At 40.7% G+C, this 12,164-nt stretch overlaps 1 protein-coding gene across 1 annotated transcript; it reads right to left on the bottom strand.

Annotated features, from left to right (window-relative positions):
• Positions 1-1,266: 1,266 nt before the first annotated feature.
• LOC121882628 (tripartite motif-containing protein 16-like) lies at positions 1,267-3,393 on the bottom strand. Its single transcript, XM_042390997.1, has one exon. The coding sequence runs from the start codon at positions 3,094-3,096 to the stop codon at positions 1,300-1,302; it is 1,797 nt and encodes a 598-aa protein (XP_042246931.1). The 5' UTR covers positions 3,097-3,393; the 3' UTR covers positions 1,267-1,299.
• Between the last annotated feature and the right edge of the window lie 8,771 nt (positions 3,394-12,164).

Genomic DNA, 12,164 nt, shown 5'->3' with positions numbered 1-12,164 from the left:
CAGTACAGGAAGAGTTAAAGACACTGGAAACCCAAATCCACAATAGTCTTCTAACTATGTAATTAAGTGTCTTATGTACATAACAGTAAGCATCCATAAAGTATTAGAAATTAGTTTAAATCCAAAGTTGAAATATTGTCATTTAAGTTTTTGTAAACATTCCTGATATTGGGTTTGAACTGAGTGTGGTTATGCTCTGACATTTATTATAAAAATTACTTAATTAATTCTGCAAACCAACCATTTTGTACCCTCCCCCTTCTCCCTTCATCAGTGGTGGAAAGTAACTAAGTACATTTACTCAAGTACTGTACATAAGTACTACAATTTTGAAGTACTTGCACTTTACTAGTATTTTCCATTTGATGCTACTTTATACTTCACTCCACTACATTTATCTGTCAGCTTTAGTTACCTATCAGATCTGTATTTTACACATAAAATATTTCAGTTTCTTATATATGTATTGTTATAGATTAGACTATTCAACAGTATAAAGTGTTAAAAAACGTTTGTCTGCTCCGGATCTGAACTCTGTACTTAGTGGTGTTTCAGGAGGAAAACTGCCTCAAATAAACTCTTATTTTAGTTTCACATTTTCTCCAGAAGCTTTGAATGAGATCCTGAGATGAAGACAGGAGAAAATACTTTGCTCATTGTTGAAAAAACAACTTTATTGATTAAGTAAAGCTTCAGATTGTTCACACATCCAATCAGTAAAGTCTGTTAAGTGACTCTTTTTCAATGATTTCATTTCAGTTTGTTCAACCCAGAATGTCAGCTATATGTACACGAACATAATAAATTATCTCCTTGTTGATTATTATCATGATAATTACAGTTTGATTGTACATTTCGTAATGAATTTACCAAATGGTGAGAACAAAATATCTATGATGAAGGAAGTTCTGCTGTTTTGTCTGTTTAAGACGCTGAAATGGAAGAGAAATAACAGCAAATACATCAATACAAACATGAAACTAACATTTAGAAGAAAGAGAATTTTACATTTTCATCTGAAGAAACGTCAGTAAAGGTTAAAAACATCTTCATGAGCAGTGACAGCTTGCATGGCTAAAAACACACAGGAAGAAGTGACATTTAAAGAAACCGAAAACATTAACAGAACAACAAATGAAAAGTGAAAAAAAAAATGTTGACAATCTCAGTTTGATTGACAGCTGATCTCTGTGCAGTTCAGAAACACCACAGCAACAAACTCTCAGAAACAATAGAGACAAAAAAAAAAAAGAAGAAATATAACAGAATCTGACACACGATGTCTGAAATGACTTCTGTCTATTTGAGTTTACAGAACTCAGCTGTGACAACATCATAACAAAGCCGAAGTCCAGCATAGAGAGGCTGAGTGAATGCAGTCTGGACTCTGTGGAGGAGAGTCATGGTTTCAGAGATGCTGTAGAAGGACAGAATACCTGCTCTGTGATCCAGGTACACTCCTACTCTGGAGGGACCAGGATTTGAGACGGGAGTAAAGATATTGTTGAACCAAATTGTATAACTATTCATGTCAAAATATAACAGCCAAGATTTGTCATTGTGTCCAAATCCACATTCCAATGAGCCTCCTGCTCTGCTGATGTTCTTGTATGCGACTGCTACACCGACTCCTCTCCCTTTCCACTCCACCTCCCAGTAACAACGTCCAGTCAGACTCTCTCTACTCAGGACCTGATGATAATAAGTGAATCTGTCAGGGTGACTAGAATAAGACTGTCCTTTCCTCGTGAGTGTTGCTTTTCTGTTCCCCTCAGATAATAACAGATATGTGTGTGCTGTGTTTAGATCCAGTGTGATTTCACGTGAATATTTTAAGAATCCAGCTCTGGTCTTGGGTTCTGGTTCTGACAGTAAACAGTCCACTTCAGTCCCTCTCAGTGAGATGTTTGTCCATTTCTCCCTCAGGATGTCCTGTAGTTGATCTCTGAGCTCTGACACAGCTGCTGTCACATCCTCAAAGTAGCTCAGAGGACGGATATTGATGCTGGATGAGTCTGTAGATGCACTGAGTTGTGACAGTGAGGGGTAGTTGTGTAGAAACTGGTTGTGATCCTCTGTGTATGAGAGCTGCTTCAGTTCAGCGTCTTTCCTCTTCAGCTCAGTGATCTCCTGTTCCAGCTTCTCCTGAAGCTCTCTGACTCGACTCACTTCAGTTTCCTGCTGGGATCTGATCTGCTGCTTCACATCAGAGCTTCTTTTCTGGATGAGGCGGATCAGCTCAGTGAAGATCTTCTCACTGTCCTCCACTGCTTTATCCGCAGAGCGATTGACGGCCTCCACTTCCTGTTGAAGCACCTTCACATCTTTCTCTCCGTCCTGGATTCTCTGCTGGATGTTTTGTCGACTCACCTCGAGCTCTCTCTGCCTCTCAGTCCTTTCTGCTGCAGCTGAGACTGTGTCGTGGCCTTTATGTTCCTCCATGTTGCAGAGAGAACAGATACTCTGCTGATCAGTACGGCAGAACATCTTCATCACCTCATCATGATGAGAGCAGATGTTCTCTTTCAGTGTCTTGGAGGGGTCGACCAGCTTGTGTTTCTGTAATGGAGCTGCATCATAATGAGGCTGAAGGTGTTTCTCACAATAAGAGGCCGGACAACTCAGACAGGATTTGAGGGCTTTCAGCTTCCTCCCGGTGCAGACATCACAGGCCACATCTTCAGGTTCAGCATAGCAGTGATCAGCAGGAGCAGCTTGGAGTCCAGTCTTCTTCAGCTGCTCCACTAAAGCTGCTAACATGGTGTTTTTCACCAGGACAGGCCTCGGTACGAAGGTCTGTCTGCACTGAGGGCAGCTGTAGCTCTTCCTCTGATCCTCTTCATCCCAGAAGCCTTTAATACAGCTCATGCAGTAGCTGTGTCCACAGGGAATAGCCACCGGATCCTTCAGTAGATCCAGACAGATCGAACAAGAGAAGGTTTCTCGGTCTAGCTGATCTCCTTTCTCCGCCATTTCAGCTCTCAGTAGCAATGACTGTCTGAGTTTCACTTCCTGACAAGTGAAACACGTTTGAGTTCTGATCCGAACAACGTGTGTTTCCGCAGAGGATGCAGCCTGACAGCTCTTGTAGTACATTACGTGTTGGTTACACCCATCTTCAAACTGTTGATCTGAAGGGGAAGGAACAAGGAAATATGAGCACAGAGTGGAGCTTGTTGTGTTTGAGAGCAGGAAGAAGAGAGAGGGGTTATCAAGCGCTGATTCATTCCAGGAAGAGGAGCAGTTTAAAAGGGATACTGAGTGCTTTTCATCTGGCTAACGTGGCTCCTCGCTTCCCTCATTCGCTTCTCAGCTCCTCCCAGCGAGAACGGAGGAATTTAATTTTCCTGGTATTCAGTTTAATCAAATTTTCTATTGATTACAATAAAGCAAACACACTAGATGAGCAACAGATAAATGAATCATTGTTGTAGAAATGATGAAATTCCAGTAATAAAAAATATAATGAAATTACTTTAGTATTTCTGAGAAACAGGTTAAATTCAGAATGTAAACTTGAGTAAAAGGTTCATTTTAAATGTTAGATGCATTTAAACAAATCAATAGTTATTTGTTGCAGTTCTGAATCCCACAGAACACGAATGCATCAGATTATTTGGCTCTGTGGTTCGGTTGGTGACATGAAGGTTTCGTTGAATCTGTAATAAATCTGTTTTTTGGTTGTTTTTTTGACATAATTTTGTAACTTTTGCCAACAACATGTGATTATCTCAATATCCTTCTTCCTAAATGAGATCGTATCTTCTATATGTGAATTACTGCAGCTCCGTCCTTTCACTGCTCATGTCTTGACAAATGTCCACAATTTATTTTGTCCAGTATGATTTTGTCGGAGTGATATATGACATATAGGTCAAATCAGATTGTAGATTTTACTTAACCAGACCATAACAGTCTAGTTCATGAGGATTGTCTGTTTTACTGACTGAAATATTTCTACTGGTATTGAAGGATCAGAGTTCTTGTTGCGTCACTTCTTATGGACACCAGGGGGAGTCTGGTGAGTTAATATGACTCCAAACTCCTGAATGTGGTCAGTTTTCATGCCTGGAGACGCTTGGTTACATGTAAAATTAATAAAACACTCAAAGTACTCTCAGTATTTTAAGTACACTTTGCTGCTAATACTTATGTACTTTTACCTAAGTAGGATTTTTCATGCAGGACTTTTACTTGTAATTGAGTATTTTTACATTGGTGTACTGGTATTTTTACTGAAGTAAAGGATCGGAGTACTTCTTCCACCTCTGCCCTTCATGTTCTCAGCAATGTGTTGTGAAACACAGAAAGCAACGCCTGAACACATGGCTCACGAAGCTCAGATCAAACTGGGCCGTGCTGATCAAATATGAATCAAGATGCTGTTACTGAATCACCTATTTCTCGACTCAAATGTTTTCAGAAACATATTTTAGTGTACTGTTTAGCTGTGATATGAGAAAGTTTGTGACCCGGCTGCCATGTTGAAAACGGACGAACCAAAACCAAGCACCGCCCAACTCACAGTACATGCCAATAGCCAGGGAGATGTCAATCAAAACGTGATCTGCCACATCTACACACTCTTAAGAAATGGTGTAAACAGCAAAATGAGCTGTTTTTTGAACCATGTTTATATAGTTCAAACATTTATTTTCACTTAGATTTTTGTGGATGCTTAATGAGACACTCAACTTTGATATCATATGTGCATTTTAACTATTTCAAGCCAAATTTCCAAAGGTTTTAAGCTTTCAAGGTTTCTCTGCTTTCACACACCCTGAGCCTCCCATCACCCTCTCTATCTCAATAGCTCCATCTGCCTCCCTGTTTAAGTTCTCTTACTTTGTTTACCTCATCACTCTTTGTCTCCCTCTGTCTCTCTCACAGAGCCTATTCGTTTACTGGTCTGTCTCTCCACCCTCCTCTATACTTTCAAAGCACACATAGGAGGCTGTATATAACTTTGCAGCATCATTACTAGCAGCAGTGGTCGTTAAACCGGGTGGCAACACCACTGTGATGATGGAAACGTGAGGAGAGGAGAGCTATACAGTGGTACACGGTGGATCTGTCTGTGATGGATGGTATAAAGCACAATGCTGTTAGCTTCATATGGAAAATCAGTGTTAGCCATGCTAGTTCAGAGCTGCAGCAATGAGAGAGCATGTATGACTGCTGATAAATCCATGAAAACTACTGAACAGCTAAACTGAATGATGGTTAGGACTTTGTAGGGCCTGCTAAATTTAGCGTTAAACCCCCATGCACATCAAGGGGGCTTCTGTAATCTGACAACTTCATTGTAATCCTCAAGGCGGGGGCAGCAATTGAGTGTGTAGGGAGACCGCCATGGTTCAGTATCCACTGACAACTACCAATGAAAAGAAAAAGCTTTAAGGCAGGTTGGTAAATTCATTTTAATGACACATGTCGAAGCCTTACTGGACTGATGAATCTTTTGGAACTGCTCGTAGTGCCAGAGGAGGTGAACGTCATGAGCTTCATTAATATTAAAAGGGCATTTCACCAATTTTACACATGAAGTTCTGTTTACTTGACATGAAGAGTACAACTTGACCAGTGAAAACAGGTGTGTAATGTCTTCTTTGGCTCTGAGGAGAGCTGACAAAAGTCTGAAAATATAACTTATCTAATTTTTGGGCCTGAGATTGAAATTTTGTAACATGAAGTTTGCTTTAGAGACTGGGGGAGTCGTTTCTGGAACCACACTGAGGAATAAAAGTCAGGATATATCTGCTTCATTGATTTCAACCATTTTTTGTTTCAGCTTTGAGTTGCATGGCTTTAGGGATGGCAGTGTCAGTTGGTCGGTCCACCACTTTGGTCCAGAGTAAAATATCTCAACAGCTGCTGGATTCATTCATGTTCCCCAGAGGATGGAGCTTACTGACCTTGGGGATCCTCTGACCTTTACTCTAGTGCCAACATGAGGTTCCGTGTGAAATGTCTCAACAAGTATTGGATGGATTGCCATGAAAAAGCATTTTGTACAGATATTTGTGTCCCCCTCTGGATGAATTGTAAAAAGTTTAACTAACAATTTAAATGTTTCCAATACCTACAAAACGAATGACATTCTTATCATCCTCAGCTGTATTAGAAAATGCTAGCATGCTAACACATTAAACTAGAATGGTGAACATGGTAAACATTATCCCTGCTAAACATCAGCGTGTCAATATTGTCATTGTGAGTATGCTGATGTTAGCAGTTGGCTCAAAGCTACAACTACACAGAGCTGCTAGCATGGCTGTCAACATGTCTCGAGAACTCTGTCTCTTGTGAGTTCCACAACTTCATGGAAGTGCAGTAATAAATAACTGGAGTACATCTTTAAAGACTAAGTTTTCCACAGGTTGAAGAATGAAATAACACTAATTTTGTCTCCCTAAAAGTCTACATTTTGAACTATTTAGACCATGAGCAATGGATGTACAGCGTGCTAAATTGTTACCAGACACACCAGATAAAGACGTGTTTTGCCACCAGTCCCCTTATGAAATATGGGGTAAGATGACCACTGGGCCAAATAATGTACAATCATCAAAACCACAATGCTTCTTTCTTTTCAGCTCCATGTCTCAGTTCTCTCTATCAAAAAGACAATTACTGCAGAACTTCAAATAGCGCTAATAAGCAGAACCAATTCACCAAGGGGACACATGATATTACCAACAGGGCACTTTCTGCATGCAGAATGAAAACTGAAGACAAGCAAAAATGAGGATGCACTGTAATTCTATAATGTAGTGTATATATTAGAGGTCTGTCTATTCTTATTATTACAGATTCTTTATGTCCTGTCCTTTTTCAGACCTAAATGGCAGATAGCTAAATGATATTCTCAGAAATTCCACACAAAAAAGAGTCATATCTGAGCGTCATCCTGTTTGTATCTTTACAATATTCTGTTGGTACTTGTAGGTTTCTATCTATTGTAATGTGTCATAAGTAGATAAATTCCCTATTTGGATAAAGTTAAGGGCCTGTATTTTTAACCATCATTACATCTTGCTAATTAAGGCATAAATCAAAAAGCACTGTGTTGCTGGACAGAGACTGATGAGAACAGTGCGTGACTACTGCAGTGTGTTTAGTCCCGACTCTGAGCTTCTGTGGCCATGCCAGACTTCTGCACAGAGCCAAAGAGACAGCAGCATCCCTCCCAGGCTCTGTCTCCTTCTTTGCACTCATCTATCTGTTTCTGATCTCCTTTTTCCTTCCATTTTTTTTGGCATTTTGCCTTTATTTGAGAGTCAATGTTGGGGAGTCAGGAAACAAGGGGAGAGAGAGAGAGGGGTGTGACATGCAACAAAAATCCCCCCGAAGGTCAAATCATGGACGTTGCGGTTATATGGTATATGAGCCTTAACCATTAGGCCGTCAGGGCGTCCCTGCTGTTTGCTGTCTCATTCTTTTCGTCTTCCTTCCTGTGTTTCTGTCATTTTTTAACAATCTCTTCCCCTGTTTTGTTCCTGTTTCCTTCCCTAATGAGAGTTCCCTCTTTCCTCCTTTACCTCCTTAACGGTCTTTCCTTCCTCTGTATGTATCTGCTTCACCTCTCACATGGCTTTGACAGGAGTCTTTTCTGAGTTGTTTACCACATCTACTGACTTCTCCCTCCCTTCCTCGCTCTCTTTCTTTCTCTCTCGCTCCCTCCCAGCGTTCATAGGCAGCACTCGGTTGCTCTTGCTGGCACCCAATAGTCCCTCGCGTCTCCTGGATAGTCATGCTCTGATGCCTTGGCTGATTGCATAAGAACATGGTGTCAAGCAGCCACTCGGTCTTTGCCAGTGGAGAGGGATGGGGAAACACCAGCACCACTGCCCACAACAAAACAGCGTGTGTTTGTGGGGGGGTCGAGGATTACTCCGACGGTTTTCAGTGCTGATACAACTTTTGACACAGGTTCTGAAATGGTTTTCATTGACTTACTTGTGCTAATAAAGTACACTTCATTATGTAAAGCAGTAGATTGTTTTCTATGTTCTATTCATAATGCAATCATTTTGAAAATTGATTGATGATGATTGGTTGAATTAATTGATCTTTTGGCCACTTGAACAAGCTTAAAAGACAACATGGACATACCTTATACACTGTTATAACAAACACAGGAACACAGCACATTAGCATTCATTCAGCGCTGTGTTTATGACCACCTGGTTAATTTAAATCCTTTAAGCTCTGTTTTTGTCTCCACCAACTCCTGAGGGAAATATTTGGCTCTTTAGCTGCTAGCAGCTAACTTTTTCTATCTTGTCATTTGATGCTGGAAAAGATGCGTAAATTAGGTTTATCAGAGCTTTTAGGCTCAAAACAGTTGCCTCCTGCACCTGAAAATGAGGTTGACGGTAAAATTCTGCAGGCAGGAAAACCAAAACAATGTGCTAAAAGAGACTAAAAAGCCGAGTAGAGCTGAGAGGAAATGCAGAGTTGGGTGATAATTCTTTGTTTGTTTCACATTACACATAGCCAACTGATTCATTGTTAATATAAAAATAATGATTGGTGCAGCTTTAATGTGACTATAATCAATGTATTTATATCAACAATGCATCAAATGACTACTTGTATGCGAAAAGGTAACAGGAGACCAAAACAAAACTTATAGGAGAGTGAATATTGAGCTTAAATTCAGGTGGCCGAAAACACAACTCCAAATTAATATTTATGTTCTTCTGTATCTGCTGGATGTATAGATAGGGCAACTGTTTGTTAGCAAGTGCGTCATATTAACATCAAAGGTGTTTCCTCTGCCCCCAAGTGGCCAAAGAATCAGTTACTTCAGGTTTAAGGTTTTGAGCATCCTCAAAATCTTTTGACATCATCAATGTCAGTAGCAAAAATGGCCACCAAATGGCACCTAATTTGCATATATTTATACATGAGTATAGGTGTCTGTAGGTGTAGCATTGGTAATCAGGATTTGGCTGATAATTTTAAGCCATATATGTGTTTTCTTCACAATTTCTGCTTGTTTGTATTCCTCTTTACTTTGTTTCTTTAGTTCCAAGTGTACTGATGCTGACTTGATGTGCTCAGTCTGAAGTGAGAAATGAGAAGCAATGGACCAAAAATAGACCATAGTACCCTTCTGGTAAAAACAACCATCAGCATTTTAGAATTCAAGTTCATACCCAAACCATATGGGATCCAACCAAGCCCACAGCTTGATTCAATCAAATTTCTCATTTATGTTATTTCCTTTGTTTTTGAAGCTCAAGATCAAAATCATTATTGCAATTTGCCACCAGAGTATCATTTGCATTTATTTTGTTTGAGCTACAACATATGCTGGCTTTCATCGCAGGTGCAGTCTGACAAGACTTGAATATTCAAGCTCAGAGTCGAGCTCCAGGGTGAACACAGACTTTTTTTTCAATTTCAGTGCGAGCAACAAATGCTCATCTACCTTCACTGCCTGATCCCCACTCTCCCTGTTAATGTCTGACACTAATCTGATGATAAAGCCCTGGGTGTAGGTACACAAAAGCTTGAGAATGCTGTGGGTTTTAGGTGTTAGGTGCATTGTCTTATGAATAATTTCTATCATTCTCTCTCCTTTCTTTCTTACTCTCACACATACTAATAAGGCGGTACCCCGATGACTGCTGCTGTTGCTGCTGCTGCTGCTATTCTCTTTTTTGACATACCTCCGCACCAATAATTCCACCGTGGACCTCTGCCTATTGATTGAGACACAAAAGGAGATGTTGTTGCCGACAGTAACCCTGGAATCCTTTGCAGAGAGCCACCCATAGCTACTGAGGTGCAGTTTTCATTTGCTGCTCATTACTATGTTTACAAGGAGTTATGGAAAAGGGTGGAGAAGAGCAAGGAAGAAAGAGAGAGATGCACGCACAACAGAGAAAGCAACATAGAAACCACTAGCATTGCAACTGAGGTCTGGAAGCAGCAGCTTTGATAATGATTCAGTGAGCTGCAAAGAAACAGGCAGAAAGGAGGAGACGGAGAGACAGTGAAGAGGGGAAGGGGGTTATGACCAAGTTAATTAGATCAAAATGCCCAGAAAGATCCAACAAGTGCTCCAAAGTCTGCAGAGCCTGGCAGATCTGAGAAAGGCTGTTTACTGTTTACTGTCAAGATGTATGTGTGTGTGTGTGTGTGTGTGTGTGTGCGTGTGACTGTACAGCACGCTCAGAGAACAGAAGCCAATTAGTGTGACAACTCTGCGAGGCACATGGGTGCTTTAGAGCAGCAGAGCACTTAGGCACTGCCTGCTTTTAGGGCAGGCGAAATTCAAACAGCATTTCATTTAATTTCAAGACCCCTCAAATAGCTGTGAGCTTGATGATACAAGATGAATCCTTTTTGTGGTGTTTTAAACATTCAGGCAGACAGCTTGCAGATGAGGTGAGACTGGATGCTCTCAAAGTCTGACAACAAGTGAAACAGACAGTCAGCAGCAGCTTGGACCAAGCAAGGGGGCCTCCAGCAAGACCAGGAGCTTCCCCTGGGCTGAGGTTCAGTGAGGTTTCACTTGTTTTAAAGCTAATCCATCCCCTCCGTGTGGTAGCTTTTATAAATATGAAACACTATGAAACTGCAAACAAGTGGAACAGTTTAGTCGGGTGTCACCAGACCAGAGAAAGATGGAAAAACAGCTGGTGGATTTACTTCATCTTGTCCTCTCTGCTCAGCTTGCAACACACCACACAACAGAACCCAGTGTTTCTGAAAACCAGGGCAAACGGAGGCTGACATTTGGATGCTTTGCAGCGCGGTGAGGTTATGAGGAAGTCGCAATGACACTTCTATACACCTGGTCCACTGGCCAACAAAAAGCCTTTTCATCAAACAGCAGCGGTGACATTTAGAAACCGTGCATACTCACATCTGTTCTGGCAGCATTTACATTCTGACCCACAAAAATGGAAATGTTGACGTATAACTTAACATTTTCCCTGCCTCTGTTTTAAACCAAAGCACACTGAAAACAGGCAAAAAGGGGGAATGACTGTGAATCAAACCAATTAACAAGCTTGAACATAGTATTTTAGGCTATTCTAGTGTCCTTTTTATATAAGTGTACTGATGAACAGCTAGAGTGATCCAAAATGAGTCCACGCAGCCGTTAGCAACTGTGTCCCAGCATCCGGCCAAGTATGGACAGTGGGAGATGAAAGAGTGGAAACTGGTGTTCTGCTTTGCCCAATGCCAAGAGCAATCAGAGAAGGGAGCACTTACATGGCATCGTGTTTGTTTCCACCTCCGGGGCCTTAATGTTAATAACGGTATGTATCTGAAGTCACCTCTTGGAAACAACAGCCAATTGCATTATGTCACCATATTAAGCTCATTTTCAATCCCCATCCTGGGAGTAAATTAGAGCAGACAGTAAACAGGGTTTGGGTGTCCTTGCTCAGGGCCACTACTGGGCCACGCTGGCCGCTGTTGGCTTCAACTAGCCTTTGACTTCTAAACTTCCTCTCCAATCTACCTACCAATATGTCATTTTATCGCAGTCACATTAAAACATATTTAGCATGTTGCTGCATCATGCCTCAAACTGCCTTAAGAGATGCATAACAATCAATGCTACCCACCTTGTTGTAGCCATACATACACTATTATAAATATTGTTCTCAGGGGATTATGGGATCTTAATCCTGTCACCATGAATGGAGAGATTATACTGTACAGTACAACATTTAACATGCATTTGCAATATGATTGTCCATTATAAGAGGCATAAAGCAAATGTAATCCTATAATACGGTAGGTAAATGAAAGCAAACTCCACATACAGTCGCTGCATCATAAAGAATTATACATCGCAGGTAAGAAATGGATGAAAAGGCATTTTAAGTGCATTCAAAAATGTACAAAAAGGAAAAAGATTATTGACATCATATTCAGTTTAGTTGGTGCAAATACAGGCAGAGCCAGCTGAGTTAGCAGTGTGTGGAGCTACTGCCACCCAGAGGCTGAAGATTTTATTTTAATGTTAATTCAGCAGTAGTTCTCCTGCATGGACAGAGCCATTAATATTTGCAAATCAAAGTTTTCTGTGCAACATTTGCATGTGTAATTGACCTTAAACATGACCTCTTTGTTTGAAGCCATGTCTAAATATAATACAAGAATGTGGTCATCTTTTTATCCAGATGGAGAAT

This window comes from Thunnus maccoyii, chromosome 17 (assembly GCF_910596095.1).
Source record: "Thunnus maccoyii chromosome 17, fThuMac1.1, whole genome shotgun sequence".
NCBI lineage: Eukaryota > Metazoa > Chordata > Actinopteri > Scombriformes > Scombridae > Thunnus > Thunnus maccoyii.
The sequence above is the reverse complement of the archived record's forward strand: the minus strand, read 5'-3'. Positions and strand labels throughout refer to the sequence as shown.

Excerpts from the sequence above, each read along its gene's own strand:
- LOC121882628 (XM_042390997.1), bottom strand. The coding sequence starts at position 3,096 with ATGTACTACAAGAGCTGTCAGGCTGCATCCTCTGCGGAAACACACGTT.